This window comes from Gymnogyps californianus, chromosome 1 (genome assembly GCF_018139145.2).
Source record: "Gymnogyps californianus isolate 813 chromosome 1, ASM1813914v2, whole genome shotgun sequence".
Classification (NCBI taxonomy): domain Eukaryota; kingdom Metazoa; phylum Chordata; class Aves; order Accipitriformes; family Cathartidae; genus Gymnogyps; species Gymnogyps californianus.
In genome coordinates, this window is record NC_059471.1 from 30,599,030 (window position 1) to 30,616,829 (window position 17,800).

A 17,800-nucleotide genomic window follows, 5' to 3' on the forward strand; every position below is an offset into this window, starting at 1 on the left:
GCAACCATAGCTGTGTAGTATCCTAAAGGCAGGATATATTAACAGCAGTAAATATGACTAGAACTTCTGCTGTCCAATGAAATTCTCTAAACACTGAAATGTAGTTTTAATTATTTAAGTCCTTTTTGCTTAAAAAAAAGAAAATTGCTATTTATCATGATTTTATGAGTAGATTCACATTATGTAGGAAGCAGCTTCCATAAAAAACCAGGCTACTTAGTTTATAATTTATTTGTTTTCTTGGGTCTGCAAATAGCCTAAGTAACTCAGAAATAGATACCCAATTCATAGCAGTAGGGACCTTAAGTTTAATAGTGTAAAATGATGAGTTTGACAAGTCTCTAACTGTGCCTCTAAATCAAACATCAACTCAACAGTAGGCCTCTGCCAGGCAACTACACAGATAAAAACCCTCCAAAAAGCAGTAAGAGCATCATGTCAAGTATATAATTATAAGTTAAAAAAAGTAAACGAGCTATCTATTACCCTAATTGTGCTAGCAAAACATGTAGTTCTGGCATAGGCCTGTTTGGTTGAGTGAACCAACCAAACAACACTGGAAAACTCACTACAGACAGTGAATATAGACAACTCAGAGAGAATGAATAAAGATGTGCTTTCTTTCAGCGTTTTACAACTACAGTTCCAAAAGAAGAGGAAGGGAAAAGTAAATCAACTTATGAACTGCTTTTTATTTATGTGATATAAGAAAAATAAATATGCTTTATTCTGTAGTTATCCTGAACTTCTAACAGAGGACAGTATGCTGTATCACTGCCAAACAGGAACTGAAGCAAGCATAGGCATAACAGAACTAAATGAAAATGGATGGACAAAAGATTATTATGCTGAAGTTGTTCCTCCAGACTGATGGCTTTAGACATTTAGCTGGTTTCTAGTTTCTCTCAAAATATATCTGCAGTTGCTGACATTTAAAAATATACTATGCCTGAAGAAACCACATAAGTTACTTGGCTGTGACTGCATTAAGTCTGGGATAACTCTTAGCTCAATAGTGTTAGACTTTCCTGTTTGCAAGACTACTATCAAATCTTCTGGCTTGTAACAGGAACTCCCATCATAAACCACAACGACTGGTATGTTTTGTCAGCAGTAAATACTTCAGAAGCCTTATAAACTACAGGTTTTCCTGGACTATGATATTTCTACTGCGATGAAAACAGCAGACATGAGCTCATTCTACCTGTACTCTGAGCTGGATAGATGCGAGGCACACTCGTTAGCCTTTCATTGGAGCTTGTTAGTGCAAGCAGGTGGTGTGCAAACACAGCTCTCTGACTTTTGAACTGAAGGTGCCTCACAATGCCCAGTCCTTCAGCCTGTCTGCTGCAAGCTGCCCTCAAAGGAAGGATAAATTCATTTTATAAATATTATTCAGATTGGCACAGGTTACACGACTTCTTAAATATTAAGTACTTCATCAACTGAAATTAAATAAGAAATACGGTAACATTCCGAATTTCACTTATCTCAAAAATTCTTTCAGTTCTTTAAAAATGAATTCTAATAGAAATCAAGACTTTTTACTATGACCTAAAGATAAATGGACTTTCATGATTTTTTTTTTAATTATTCTTCTGCCTGTTTGGGAACTCAACTATGAAGAACACATGAATCAACTTATCAGCCAGCTTTCAACAGATGAAAGGTAAAACCACAGAGTGTTATAGTATGCCTAACCTAACAGCCTTTTCTTTTGCTAGAGGACAATTTTTTTATGTCTTTCAGATAATTAGTCCAACATCTGCTAGACACTGTGGGGTTTTCGGTTGCATTTTACGTGTTGTAGTCTCTTCTCAGTGTACACCATGGGATGCACACTGAGTCAGAGGTAGACTGGTCACAACAACAGAACATCATGAGAAAGACTTCATTATGGAGAGTGGTATTCATCTGCTCTAACTTCCAGGTATGACCTACTAAGCCCTAGACTTGTTCTATAGTTGAGGGAAAGAGACACCATCTAGAAGGCCACACATCTCATTATAATACAGGTGTCAAAAACAGCCAAGAGGAACCATCCTTTTAATCTACTTTAAAGGATGTCCAGGTTATCTAGCTTGCATTTAATTTTCAGGCATCTAAATTAGGAATCACACAGCAGTGACAAAATGACAGCCCCATTTTAAGATAAGCTGTGGAAACATGTATTATATGATAATTTATCCCAAATGGACAGCTGACATTTTTTCCATGTTGTTTGCTACACTTTTTCTAACTGATCTGTTTTACTCCTCACCTGCAGGGAACTTCCCAGACATGAACTATGTACGTACATAAAATTATACTGGTGCCAAAAGAAAACATCCACTAACACAGAAATCAGTACAGGTCCTGCACAATGAGCTATTTGGGTCATGATTGTATTTTATGTTCAGAGGGCATCTAGTCCATTAGGATCCTGAACTCAGCAAGGAACTGTGCTTGTTATTGTCATGTAAGTAGTTAATATATAACTAAAGAGGCACATATACAGCGTGAGAAGCCTCCCATCACAGAGATACTATGGGACATCTCCCCTTGTTTACTTCCTTGACCACAGTGACTCTGAAACTTGACACATTAATTTACTGAATTAGCTATTATGGTTCTACTCCCATAATTTGCATGAAAAGAAATAAAATAAGAATCGAATGAAGGGACATACCTGTGGGGCATATCCAGGAGGCACATAAATAGTAGGCACTGAACCATTTGGGGACATCATTGGAACCTGAGCAGGACCTAAATGGGTTACAGAAATATTCAGTACAGCACCACTTAATAATTTGAGAAAGTTGAAAGAACATACTGAACTGCAAAGTCTCTGTGAAAAACATACAAGATAACATGGATAAACAAAGGCAATGAACTATACAGATAAAATTATAGCAAAGGGCACTCTCAGAAACCTAAGAAACAGTTAGAAAAAAAACAGAAATGAAACTAAAAAAATTCACCAGCAGATATTTCTCCCTTCTCTGTCAGTAAGCTCACAGAAGAGCTTATGTCAAAACTTCTTAACAGCTGACAAGTCAAAAGAAGTGTCCCAAGATGAAAAGACAAGAGAAGAGGCTTTAAAACAGAAACGAAACAAAAAATATTTGAAACAAATTGCTGAAACCAGATAATATTCAGTTAAGAGTTGTAAAGAAAATTACTTACAAAATCGCTGCTCTGTTACTATGGTCTTATCACCTAAAGCAGTCTCTGTACCACAGGAGTGGGAGGCGGCAAACAGGACCCTAACTTAAGGTCCCAGGGGAAAGCCAGTGTGTTACAAACCAGTAAGTCTACTCCTACTAACGGGAAAAGTTGTGATACCATGATGATCCTTGTACCATGCAAACCAGAAAGAACAGAGTTCACAGACACTTAGATAAATATGGCACAACAGGAATGTGTTAAGGCGGCATTTGTAGATAAAGTACTGCCTGGAAGATCTGATACCTTCAAAGTGCACAGGGATGCTGTCACATACTTGAATTTTCAAAAAGCTTCTGACAATCTCTCTCAAAGACTCTTAAAGAGGTAATGCTGCCTTTGGTTAAAAAGGGAAAAGGACTTTTCATGAATAACTAATTGGCTTGAGAACAGGAAACAGAGAGAAGTAAATGTTGAGCTTTCAAAGTGCCTAGAGTGACCAAAGGAGTCCCACAGGCATGCAAAGGAGAACCTGGTTCAACGTATTAACAGAACTTCTGGAAAAGGAAATGAACAGCGAGGTGACAAATTTTTGGTATGCTCTCAGAGAGCTGCAAAGGATCTCGCAGTACTCAATGACCAGATGATAAAAAAGCAGAAGAAATACTGTTGATAAGTGCAAAGTAATGCACCTGGACAAAACCAGAAGTATTTATTTACAGTGATAAGCCATAAATTAGCTGTAAATAAACAGACTATGGAGTTACTACATATATTTCTATGGAAATACCAGCCAAGCATTGTTCAGTGGCATCCGCAGAAAGAAAGAGAACATTAAAAATCATTACTAACAGAACAGAGAAGCAGAAAAGATTATTATGCTATGGTATAAATCCACGCTGTACCTCAATACTTTGAGCACTATGTTTGTCTCCACCTTTCAAAAAGACCACAGAACTAGAAAAGGACAAAAAAAGAGAAATTTACAGTGGCTTTCCACCTGTTTATTAGGAAAGATTAAAGACACCAGGATTCTTCCACCTGAAGATGGTTAAAATGTAAAAGGACTGGCAGCAGACGAATAGTAAAAGACCTATTTAAAAAACCCCCACCCACAAACTGCCTAAAAATGGGAAGACAGATTATTTACAGTTTCTCATGTGCAAGAACCAGAGATGCTAAATTAAGTCACCAGGTAAAAGGTTTAAAACAGATGAAGGAATTTCTCATGAAATGCACAGCTAAATTGTGTAACTCCTTGCTTTAAGAACATTGTGGAAACTAAAGGTTAGGTTCAGAAGAAATTACGTTGAGAGAAGTAATCCATTAAGAGCTGTAAAAAATCCAAGTGTTACTTTTGGTTCAGGAAGCTCGAAACAAGGAACTCACTTCTGTGTGCCTGCCCTATCCTTATGCTCTTCCCTTTAGTATTTCATACTGGCCTCTATCAGAGCAAACATGTTGGCACAGGCTTCAAGAGGGACTGCCTACGGATGTCCTTACGTTCTTGTGTTTAAAATACACAAGGCAACAATCGCTGAAGTTTAATTATTAAAGAAAAACTAAAACACAATATCATCTGACCAGGTTTTGTGGCAAGCACATAAGGTTGGGATTCAGACACTCCAGGCTGCATTCTCCAAATTTCCAATGCAGTGTAGTGAAGCTACCAAAAGCACCAATCCAACTCTTAGTGAAGTTTCAATAACACTTCTGAAAGGGCATAGTTCCACATTTATGTTTTATAAACTCAGTTAAGATCTGCAAATGGAAAATACTAAGTAAATGCAAAGTACGGTATATAAGATTAGCACACCTCATTCTGATAAGTATGAACTTGAAAGAAAAATAAAGGTAACTATGTCCAAATGCCAAGAGCGGGGAAAAGGAACAAAAAGCATTCTTTAAAAAAAAGTAGCAGGTAATGCAACTTGATTACACAAACTATAGGGACTTCTTTAGAACAAGATACAGAATTTTAAAAATGTATTACCTAAAAAGAATCACAGCTTTATTATCAATGAAGTGTTAACCCACAACTGGGGGAGGGGGTGAAGAGACTTTTTAAGAACAAAGTCTTAATTGAAAGATTAACTGAACTGTGTAACAGCAAAGAATATAAGGACTACAGTAAGCTATGAATTGAGAACTGATCTTTCTTCGGGTCTTTTTGCTCAGCAGAAACTCAAAAATGTTTCAGTGAAAGTTTCTCCTGAGTATGAAGTGCTAAAAATAAATGAAAGTGAAGTGAAAAGCAGAAAAAGAGAAGCTGAAAAAGTGCTTTAGAGCATTAGCTTACAATAAATTTAAAAAGGTCAACGGTAATGGAAGCATATTTATTTTAAGTTGCCATTCAACCAAATAACGGTTTAAATTCTTACATAAGAAGGTGGATTTTACACAGCTTGTCTCTTGTATTGCTTACTTGTAGTTTTTCCACAATGAATACAAAACACTAACACTTTTATTAAACTCAGAATTTAAAACTATGTAAGTTTTATGTAAATTGAGAATTAAGACCACAGTTACTTGAACTTTTTACAGCAAACTCAACGTCCTCGGCGGATGAAGGAACTTGAACAGCCTGTTTCTTTGTGAACTGGCAGGTATCTCTGTGTTTGGCTTTTTTGTTTTGTTTTGCTTTAAATGTCTAAAGAATATTGTTTAATAATCTTTTTAAAGCTTGCTTATTTAGTGTTTTAATCTCTCTAACAAACAAAAAAAAGCAGTTATCTCCAGTCCAGTACAAAGGTTGAGCCACAAAGCCATTTTCAGTATACCCATAATCTAGCGGTCACAAAAATAAAGACATAAAGGCAATGTATGAACCTGAAAAATTATTGCAGTGTTAGAACAGAGTCAAATTAGTAGTCTGAAAACTTGCATCCCATCTTTAGCACTTTTAAGTTCCAGAATTAATGAAAATATATTTTTAATATTCAAGATGTAAGGGTGAACTCTAATTTACGCCCGACTAGATTTCCAAGTGGCTGTGGAATGAAGTCACATTGCAGAGGAACATTCAAGAATATGGAAAGCATGGCAGAAAAGTTGGCAGACTTTATATATTTTAAGGAACATAGGGCCTCCTTTACAGTGAAATTACTGATTTCTTGACAGAAAGCATATTACTACCTGCAAAAATTAAAAAAAACTTTCCTGTATCTAAAGATAAAATGCTAATAATGCTATAAAAGCAGATTTTTTTTTTCCTTTTAAAAACTACTAATGTGAAGATCTTGGCTCTACTTCAGTGAAATACACTGCAAGAGGAATTTTCATGCTTTTAGATATTGGCTAGACTGGTGCATGACAAAGCCAGTGTGTTTTACCATGAGGTGAGACTGATTATAAAGTACCAGCAAACAACAGCATCAGGAATTTGCGTTAAGCAAACATCTAATTTTCTATATTGCACATAAATGGAATTGACTTCATCCAAATCACTATATTATGAATGTTGATGACTTGACCATTTTAAGAGGAGGTCTCGAATCTTCTATATGCTTTCAGGTATACAAGTTCCCTTATATAAGAAGCAGAAAAGAAGTATTGTAGCAGAGAAAACAAACACATAGCTGTGTTTTATACTTTATTCTTGAAAAATGACTCATCAAACACAATAAAGGTTTATTTAACTCAACTGAACCCAAGAAACAGATGTTTCACCACACTTTCAGTTTATTATTCTGAAATTTGCTATTTCACTACTAGGAAAGGGAAAACTTGTAAAATCTCTATGTGAGCATTTTGTCCTAAGTTTAAAAAAAAAAAAAAAAATCAAGGTGCCTATCAAAGATCACGTAAAACTTGGAATGTGTTCTGAAACAGAAAATACATTAAAAAATCCCAACAACGGAAGGAATACCTCCCCCCCAGAAAGAGCAGGTGGAGTTCTCCAAGATGCCTATTTGAGCAGACTGTAAAAACCTCATTATGTTCATTACAGCTACCATAAACGTTTAGCAAAATTAACAGCGCTGCATAATTGCTAGGATCGTGACAAACTGATCTAAACATAGTAACACCTGAAAATTTGAGGATACCGCCACCGCCTGCCCAACAGGTACACGATTTCTTTTTACTTTAACCATTAAGCATCGCTCCATTTTAAGTCGCTCATTAAAGCGCCCAGCAAAGGTGCACACACTGGATTTCCAGCGCAAAAGCAGTACTTGCTCACCGCCTGCGTGAGCGAATGCTCTTCCGGGGCAGCAACCGCCCATAGCCCTGCTTTTATAGAACCCGGGCTCGTAATGGCCTCCGAGCGCAGAGGCTTTCTGCTCCCTTCACGGTTTCGGGGCCACCGCGGCCCCCCAGGCCCGGCGGGCCGGCCAGCCACCCCTCTCCGGAGCCCGCGCATCACCGAGAGAGGGGTTTAGCAGCGCTCGGATTCCCCACATCTTTTTTTCCAGCCACCACAGCTTTCCCCCATCCGCCACTGCCGCACAAGCGCCAGCCACAGGGGCTGCCTGCAGCGCCGCGCCCTGCTGCTGTGTTTCAGCGCGGCGGCCGAGCCGGGCAGCCGGGAGACCTTACCGCTCATTTCGGGTTGGGCAGCGGGCGGGCCGGGGCCGGGGCCGGGGCCGGGCGGGCGGCTGCTCCCCGGCGCGCCGCGGCAGGCGGGGCGGGGGCGGCGGCGGCGGCGGCGGCGGGCGGGGCGGCTCACTCAGGTGCGCGGCTGCCCGCTCTGCTCCGCCCCGCGGCCCGCTCCGCGCCGCTGCGCTCCGCCCTGCCCGAGCCGCGGCTGGGAGCCAGGCCAGCGGCCGGTCGGCACAAGCGGCGAGGCGGCCTGGGCTTCAAGGAGCGGGCGCGGCGGCCCTTCGCGGGGGCATCATCGCCGCCGAGGAAGGGTTCCTTAGCCATCCCGGAGGACTGCTGCTTTGGCTTTTCCTGTAGTCTACCGATTGTCATTGGCTGGTGTGATCCAAGTTCTTTAGCTGAAAACTTTGCCGTTAATTAGCATAATTAAATTATAAAGGATTACTTCAGCCCAGTCCTTCCATAGGATAGCTGAACTGCTAATCAGTGTACACCTAAGAAGGGCAGTGTGCAAACAGATCTGGTTGCAAACAAACATTTTCTGGCCTCGCGTTTAGAAAGCTGCAATGACTTTGATACTAATCTATGTGGATACTGCGGCTCATGAACACTGCTATACTTAGCATTAGTCTCATGTGAACGGTGATGAATCACTGTTATCCCCAGGAGGAAATAGCATTCAGGATTTACTGCAGCACATTAGGTTAACTATGGCTCTATAACCGAACACCCACACTTTGACATCACGCAGGCAATGATATGCATCACTGACGCAAGCACTGACAGGATCAAACACAAAGGCCACAGCAGTTGAAACAATGGAGCGCACAGCTGACGTAGCAGCACACCCCTCTAACACTGAGGGGCTGCAGTAAATCAATAGTCCCAGATGCCACAAATAGTTGCACCACTTTGTGTTTTACATAATGCCTAAGACTTCAAAGTTTTATTTTGCGCTCCCAGCAGCTACAATTAATTACAAAAACCAGTAACAACAACTACCACCAATTGGTCTACATTTGTAAGCTGTGCCTGGAAAATACTTCCAAATTACTACTTTAGGTTAACAGGCACTAAAAAATCGTCAAAAAGAATCATCAGCTTTACATTTACTAGGTGCAATGTAACCAAAGCGAGTAATAACAAAAAAGAAAAGCAAACACAGAACTTACTGTTAGGCCTGAGCTGGGGAAGAGGCACGAGAAGGAACTGTGAACACTGCAAGGACACAGGCGATCAGAAGACTTCAGTTCGCAATGCTGTCAATTTAACATACTCCTTATGCTCTAAATTCATCCCGACAAAACAATCCCTTCCCCCACCCATCTGTCTACTTTTGCCATCAAGGCTGGGGAACAGCAGCTGACAAAGCAGCAACATCAATTTAAATATATTAATTGGCTACAAAAATCTATCAGTACAGGCTGGCAAATGCAAGGAAAAACTGAAGGCAAAATGTTCACATAGTTCCTTTCAAAAGCAGGGGAAAAAAGCATCAGTTTCATCCACAGAGACTTTGGAATAATGGATAAGAGAGCAGAAATCTGTGAAGCCTAACTACAGTATTTCTAAAGATTACATCCTAATCAGATCCTGATCTTGCCCATGAAACCATACGTACATATTCAGAAAAAAAAAGGACGTGAAATCCCTTCTCATAGGCAAAGTGCAGAGATGACAGGTTCCTATAGCACTTTATCATTAATACAGCCATCAGTTTTCTTTTATAACGGCCTCGTGGACTTTCAAAGGAAAAAGGTGATGACAATGGTTTCTATGTTCAAATGTTAAATGTACTTTAATTTCACCTGTTTCTAAACAATGACCACAGTACAATTTTGTGATTAAAAAAGACTGCAAGCCCGCGCCTTTGAATGGTGCAAACTTCACAACATGAAGTTACACTTGGGAGCTTGCAGAAGGATGATTTTAGTCTTTTGAGATACTCCAACAATAAGTTTTTATACATTCTTTCTGAAGCAATTGTGTGGCACAGTGATCAACTCTATCCTCCTTCGTTAAAAAAAAGTACCAATGAATCAAAGATACTAATGTGGAAATACAACACGGACTTTGTACTGTGCAGCACAGATTGTTAAATTGCTCCGTTTCCTTTGCTGTTTTAGGTTTAGACTTAGGGTAATTATTTAGTAACTATGTGGAAGAGTTATGTAAAAAAATTGCGCTCTCTCCCTCATAGTCTTCCAATTTAAATATCAGGTGAACCATAAATCACTGCATTTCAAAGGGAGTCAAATGTGATATACCACTCTTAACACAGAGAAGCTTTGACGAAAATGTTTTTATTCTTAGCAGGAAAAATAATCTGCGCTCATTCTAATCTAAATGCATCGCATATTTGCTTAGCTTTTTCCTCAAGGAGAGCCTAATTTCCTAACACTTACGCTGAGCAGTACTGATCCGCAACTTTTTCAGATTAATATTTAATATTTGTGCATACTGCTTAATCATGTTCCATTTGATTCACAACATTCAGGATAAACTACAATTTAATCATCTAGCAGTTGTTACCACTAGAATTTGTTTTTCTAATCAGGTTTTTTTTTTTTTTTGGCCATATAGCACTGCAGACCGGAAAGTGAAAAAGTTAAGCACTACTACTGATAGCTACTTGTGGTTAAGAGGGGAGTGAACAGCACAAGTGAGTCTCAACAGTTGGCAGTTCTTGGCATGTAGACAGTGACTTCTACAAAAGAGCGTGTTGATTCAGAGAAGAGAGATCTTGGAAGGAACAAGCATTAACTTCAACTCCCCCCGCCCCGGGTTGTGCTAAAAACGAAAATATGTAGTATAATCACTTGTAAAGGCCTTTTCGGCATCATTATATTCAACTTATTACACTAATGAGTTATTTTTTCTGTGCACACTTATCTGGCTACATTGATTTGAAACTAGAGTGCAAAATTATCTGGCATGTTCTGCTGTCTCAGAGCTGGCGTTCAGAGAAGCCCACCCTCCTTTGTGCAAATTTCTTAATATTCCCCCCCAAATTATTATACACACACATGTATGTATACATATATTTACATACAAATTATGACTTGAATATGACTTATTGAATATTACTTATACAAATATGATGTATTGATTAAGTAAATCAATAGCATACATATAAATGCTGAAACAATTTTACCAAATTCTAGGGTAAGGTATTTTAAAACTGCGGATGAAAATACACAGAAGACTGTGGATATAATAAAATTCTGTTTGTGCAAACTGTGATTGAGTATTACAACACATATAGTGTCAGAAACTCAAGCAATAAATTATTACCAGAAAAAGTCGCCAAGAGAAAATTCAGTGCCCAACTCAAATTTTTATTTCTATCCAAGGCAGACACCTCTAAAGACGTACTACTCTGAGTCCCTGGAATCTACTAATAACAAATACTTTCATTTGAAAACCTCTGAGTTGTTTAGGCTTCAAGCTAATTATATAAACAAATACAATGCAGATTCAGATGGTCCATTTAAAATAAAAACAAAGCAAACCAAAAATTATTATAAGCAGCTGAAGTCCTTCTAATATCTAAAATAAATACCACATGCATCTTTTTACAGGGACCAATTTGGGAGTGGTCATTCCTAACTGGAAGACATAAAACTAAGTTAGCAGGACGTGAGGTGTCTCAGCTTTCCAGGAATCCCATAATCCAGGATTCTACATGATTTAGCAGAAAAAGGGAAAACTAGGTAAATCTAGAATGACATTGGCTCCACAACTAGAGTTCTAGGGTGCAAAAACAGGGCTAAATCTTGTTCTTGGTAAAGGTAAAAGGTTAATGATAACTGCTGATTTAAAAAAAACCCTCACACCCAACAGCTCTGCTCCACTGAAATTTTACTCTCTTAGATGTAATTCTTGCATTAGGTAAGGGAGTTTGCTGTTCTGGTCAGAAGAAAAGGTCTTCTGTAACAATACAAAGAAATGGAAAGAGAGTTCAGTCCTACAGGACTACCTCTTTTCACACTCACCGCATACAATTATTTTTGTGCGTGCATTAGAGGCATTCACTTGAGTCCACCAACAAAGACTCTACCAACATTGCAGTTCCACAAACAAATGTTCAGATGTAGGTTTCTAAACTATGAAATCAGTTTTGAAATAACACTTTATTACACAGTTTTGTTTCAAATCATGATTGAAGCAAACAGTCCCTGAAGCTGACAGTTCAAAAGGTGACATTTGGTAATGCGAAATCCTTCTGTCATGACACAAACTGTAGGGAACAAGCCCCAGGCAGATTACACAATCATCACACAACACAAATGACACATAAGACCAAACTGAAAACATCTGATGTTACACACCTTACACTTGGCAGCATCTAAAGCAAACACTTGGCTTCAGCAGGGTGATTCACTGGCTGCCTCTGGAGGACAACTCTGTGCTTCTGCACATTTATCAGGGAACCACCTCATACCAAATGACACAAATCATTAAGCACAGTGTGTCCTCAAGTAGATACCTGGTTCAGGCCTGCTCTAGTCACTCTTCTGTCCAATTTCAGTAGACTACATCAAGTTTTCTAAGATTAGATTCCTGCCGTCAGGAAAAGGAGGTCTTCCTGTTCAGTTAGCAGGTAGGCTAAATTCTGTGCTATGCTCAAGCAGATTAACCCTACAGCTTGCTCATGTCTAGGAGAGTGCTATGAACAGCAGACCATGGAATAACGTGGGTCACCTCTGCTGAAGATGGGCCACTAGAAACTGGAATGCAACACACTAAGCTCCTGTCCATGCTAGAGATGCTTAACTCCTGTAATCCAAGAGTTTCTAAATGGAAAATACAGAGCCAGCCTTTAAAACGGGAACCAGAACTCAGGACTTCACCTAAATCATACAGGAAACCCCATTACATCAATACAAAAAGGCAGATTGCCTTCCCATGTAGTTTCCCTCTAGAATCTTATCTTTCTTTGAGGTGAAGATGCCCATCTCCAAAAGATGACATGGAGAAAAGCCTAAACTTAGAACACCCCAGAGCATCATGGCTACGGGACTCTGCTGGAATCGGGGACCTGCAGGTTCAGATTCTGTGGTACTTCGTAGAGCTAAAAACCTCAGATCTCCTCAATTCTGGGCAAGTGCTTTAACCAATTTCCTGCTGCTGATACTGTTTGCATTTGGGGATAAACGTAGTATAGCCCGAGTAAACAAACAGTCTTTCTTTTTGGAGAGAGAGAAAGGCAGCATTTATATACTGTCTCTACATTGTCTCTGCTCCGGCATGTCTTTGATGTCTGGCTTCTGGCTGTCCCCCTGCAGCCTCATGTTTTGCACAATTACAGGCATGTAGGGAATTCCACGGTCAAAACAGGAGAAGCAATGGATTCAATGTGCTTGCTAGGATGAGGTCATGATTCAGTGGGTGACCTGGGCTGAGTCTGAGACTTCTGCAGCTAAAAGCTTCTTAAGTTAGAAGTAAGGTGGAAACCAAACACCCTGAACATGACCCCTTGTGATTACCGTTCATTGCACAGACATACTTTTCTCTGTGTTTTCACCAATAGCAAGACAAGCCTATGAATGTAGCTCCAATAAGGGATGCTCTGAAGACAGTGGAAATAAAAGTTTGACTGAAAAACTACTGATCTTGAAAATTCTTAATAACATTGCAGCTGACATGATAAATACTTAAACATTTAGATTAAGACTTCTGATTCTGCTAATGACTTAAGGTCAACACACAAGAATTTTCGTGTTCAAAAAGCTTTGCAGAAATTTGGTCCCAAATCAACCCCAAATCAGGGTACACATAAAAAAGAACTGATGTTCTCAGTCAGACTTAGCAACATAGAAAGGCACCATACCAACACCTGCAGCCTCTTCTGTAGTGAAATGTTTCTACTATCATACAGATCACTAAACACCTTCAACCAATTCCCACTGCAAACCTCACATTTTACTGTTGAAAGTGATTTGAAAGTGTTTTCAGGGTCTGCATTAGCTAAAAAAAAAATTAAAAAAAAATCAATCATCACAGGCTAATAAAGGCTTTTTAAAATTTTATTTAAATCTTTTAAACTTGTTTTAGCATTTGAAATTTAAAATTTGGTCTTTTTGGTGTTGTATGTGACAAAGGCTCCTTGATTCTCCACAATGAACTCTTTACAGATCCCTTCAACAAGGAATTATTTTCTCCAAATCTCAAGCAAGTTACCACACAGGGAAAGTATGTAAGCTCAAACATTAAGAGCATCTATGACAAAGGTTGTTGTTGATAAAAAGCTTTCAACAATGTTAATAAATATGTATTATCAGAAAGAAAGTATCTGGTAAAGCAGTAAGCAGGCACCAAACACAAAGATCAGCCTATGCCATTCCAGTGCTCTCTTCAAATTCAATTTGCTCTGTAACCAAATACGTTTTAGAAAGTAACACACCCACTGCTTTGGCAGCCAAAATGAACTCAGAGCCAGAAAGAACTATGTAAGGAATCTACTTACCTGTGCCAGACAAGAGGCCAGGGATGAAACAACTAACTTGGCTCAGACATGTAAAAGTTGTCATTCCAAACCAGAAGAAAGGGAAAAAGATGCATACGGTGGAGCTCCTTACCATACATTATGTATGGATCAATATATCCCTCTACTAAGGAGCTGAGACAAGAAAATTGCTTAATAGCTGGAAAGTAAATGTGTCCTTTGTGGAGAAACCTTTTTATTGCTTCACTACTGTCTGGATTCAGGAGATCTAAATTTTCTGTTGCTGGACCGTCAGGGCTCAAGGATTGAAAGAGACCTCATGAATCAAGTCTACTCACCTGCAACTGCAGCTTCATTCTTCTCCCCCATTACCATACATCAAGATCCATCATAAATGGATTCTACATAAAAGCATCAAGACCAATCTTAAAACAGCCAGTTCTTTTACCCATATGTCTCCCACTGGAGTGCTGTTCTAAAGCACCACTCTCCTATGTAGCCAGGAGGTTTCTTGTAATTAGATAAAAGTTATTCATAGCCATTTGACATTCAACTGGGCTTTAAACCAGCTCTGGTATTAACTTTAATTTTGTTAATTTTTTTTTTTTAAATCCCTGGTGTTTACTTACCTATTCCTAACAAAACTCATTTTTAGCCAAACAAACCAAACTCCTCTACTCTCCTTTTATAAAATAGGCTCCTCATTCTCCTGAATATCCTAATAGCTCTTTTCTACAACACCTGGAATCAGCTTCATTTCATCTTTTGTAAACATGAATTATCAAATTACAGTTGAAGTCTCAGCAGAATCCTGCAAAATGCTACTAAACATCCCAAGCTGTACTAGCAACAACTGCCCTGATGCATTTTATGATCACAGTAACCTTTACAGATACATTATACTGGAGATAAGTATTACCTTGCAAGTCAAACAGCTTGCCTGCTTCTTCCTCCTCCTCCTCAAGTTTCAAGTGAGGAGATCCCCATTTATAATTTATTAATCTTATGCATGACCTTGCATTGTATATAACTGCATTTCACCCAGTTCAGGGATACCACTCAAACAACACTCCTTTAGAGAGTTAATGCATGTTCTTGTTGATCTTTTACCACTTCTGGAATACAGATTTCCTATGCCATTGGAGTTGTCTGGATGATCAGCTTCGCTGAAATGCCAAGTATTTCTAGAATACCTTGATAGCTGAAAGATACCCAAGTGCATCAGTTACCGAGTGATTAAGAAGGGATGTATTTACATTCTAGGCTAGCTGTGCATCATGCTTTAGCATTCAATCCTTTCCTATTTCCATCCACAATTTAGAACCTTAACAAAAAAAAAAAAAAAAGAGTAAAGTTATATTGACTCTGCTGAAGCTCTTCAGAGATAGAGATCAAAAGACATTCTGTACTATGCTTTGAATTTTGCAGCATGGAGACAGGCAACATGCAGGTATCTGGCCTCAAGACTCCACTACGTACCTGCAATTCTTTACACCTGCATTCTCTAGTCCTTCTATTTACTTCCCACTGGCCTTCATATCCCCCAAAGCTATATCCTATATAGAAATAACGTTACCTGACATTCAGCCTCTTTTTCTACGTGGCATGTTCCCAGGCAGTTTAGACCTCCTGTTCAGCTCTCTGAAGCTGCATAGAAATGTTTACCTGCCAATGTACTACTTGTCCAGACACAGCAGCACAATGCCACCATACAACAAGATGATCCAGCAACATACATTTACGTGCTTCTGAAAAGAACCCCAAACCCACCACCCTTCTATTTAACTACTGTCAGCCAGATGAGACTAGATTCTTTCCCATCAAAAATAAGGGATCTGTTTTTCAGATGAGAGGACGAGGCTCAGCAATTGAAAAAAAAAGGACAACACACTGAAATTCTATGAATATAATGGACAGTTGGAAGGCTATTATGGGCAAATCAGTACTCTGGATGGTATTTTAAAGACCTGTCAGAGGATGAACTAGGGAAACAACCTACAGATAAAGCTGTGTGGGCATATGAATAAGATTCCTAGTCTAGTACGTGTCATATCTTTGCTGGAAAGGATTGCAAGGAAACTTGAGAGTGTATATAGCTGCAATTAAGAGAAAAGATAGGGTATTTCCAAGGTACATTTTCCTCATTTTTATATAATCTTTCTTTGGGTAAGAATTAGAAGGGTGTGGTAAGCATAAAACCACATCTTTTACAAATATTTTCTTGAAAAGGCTACATACACATTACGTCAGATTTACAGCCTGGGTAGAAAAGCACTGTTCTAACACTCATGGGCCAGAAGTCCACAGTAAAAAGTGATCAAACTGTCAACAATCAATCTCAAAACCTCATGCTTGCCAGTCCTCTTGCACCCATTTGCAGTACAAGTTGGGGAAATGAGTGGAAGTTAGGCTCACACTAGCCAGTCCTCTGCATCTCTGTTCAGCATCTGTTGATATTCACTTTTATTTTTCAGCTCTCTCAGCAGGTGATTTTTTAAAACTCATTCATGCTGGAAGAACTTTAACTGGTTCCAGTTGCTCAGACTGCCCTGGTAACTTACTAAATATTTTCACTTATTGATGCATTGCTTAAGTCAGCAGATGCTCCCGAAAATTGCACTGCCAGTAGTGTCACACTAAATCAGAGGTAGTCACTCTGCTTTTGACCCCTTACTACCCAATTCAGAAAAAAAATTCTCTTTAAGGAAAAAAAAAAAAGTTTAGCTTCTCAAATTCCCAAACTCATCTTGGGCTTTAGGCACTCCAAGGATCTGCCTGCAAGACAGCGTTATTTGTATGTACTATCTTTTGAAAATTAAGAGTAAAAAGTCAGGTAAGATTTCAGATTTAACTGAATTTAAAAGCTAGGTAAGCTTAAACTTACTGTTTTTTCTTAAATCGAACAAAACAATTCTGTGCTTGATCACAAAATGAGAAACAAAATATATGGAAAGCATAACAAAAAGTAAGAATAAATGCAAACTTAAGTATGTTTCATATAATTTTCTAAATCTACCTGCTACTTAAGAGTTTTACTGAGATGTCTTTTGGCTGCATAAACCATAAGAGCTAACTCTGTCAAGAGAGTGGTGCCTTTCAGAGCACAACCTCTTCAAGGCTAAAGCAGCTGAGGATGTAACACAGTAGCACTTAAATGCTGTCTTTCAAGAGACTATCTTAAACACAACTTGCGGGAAAAACAGAGAAGAAAAGAAAGGCTGACAACTCTCTACAGACACATCTTTCTCCTTCAACTTTCATTCTGATTCTTAGAAGAGAAGGGTGCAGTATCATTAAGTCACAGCTCCTGGACCTAACAGTTCTTTCCCTGCCCTCTTCCTGGGAATTTGATTGTTTCCACCTGCTTTAGTAGTTTGGTTTGCTTAGTTTTTGGAACTGGCTTGCTAAAGCTGTGTTTTACGAGTAGGGCTTTTCCTACTTTGGGACTTTGTCTCAGCCCATGGTCCTGTTGTGGTCTTTGTTCAGCACAGTCCTACTTTAAATGACCTATCCATATTTCATAGGATTTTTCTAGGGTTGTTGCAATACTTCGTTACGAAGAGGTCATCACGAGGAATACTCACTATCCTACTCACAGTAACTTATTCACATCTTATTGAAACTACAATTCCATATTAACTCCTGTTAAGAATTATTAATGAAGCA

At 39.0% G+C, this 17,800-nt stretch overlaps 1 protein-coding gene across 3 annotated transcripts in view; it reads right to left on the reverse strand.

Annotated features, from left to right (window-relative positions):
- FNDC3A (fibronectin type III domain containing 3A) overlaps positions 1–17,800 on the reverse strand; it is a 127,874-nt gene that overhangs the window by 53,846 nt on the left and 56,228 nt on the right. For all 3 annotated transcript variants that reach the window (XM_050895290.1, XM_050895298.1, XM_050895307.1), the window contains exon 4: positions 2,669–2,745. In XM_050895290.1, coding sequence (XP_050751247.1) covers positions 2,669–2,745 — 77 coding nt within the window. The remainder of the gene's footprint in view (positions 1–2,668; positions 2,746–17,800) is intronic.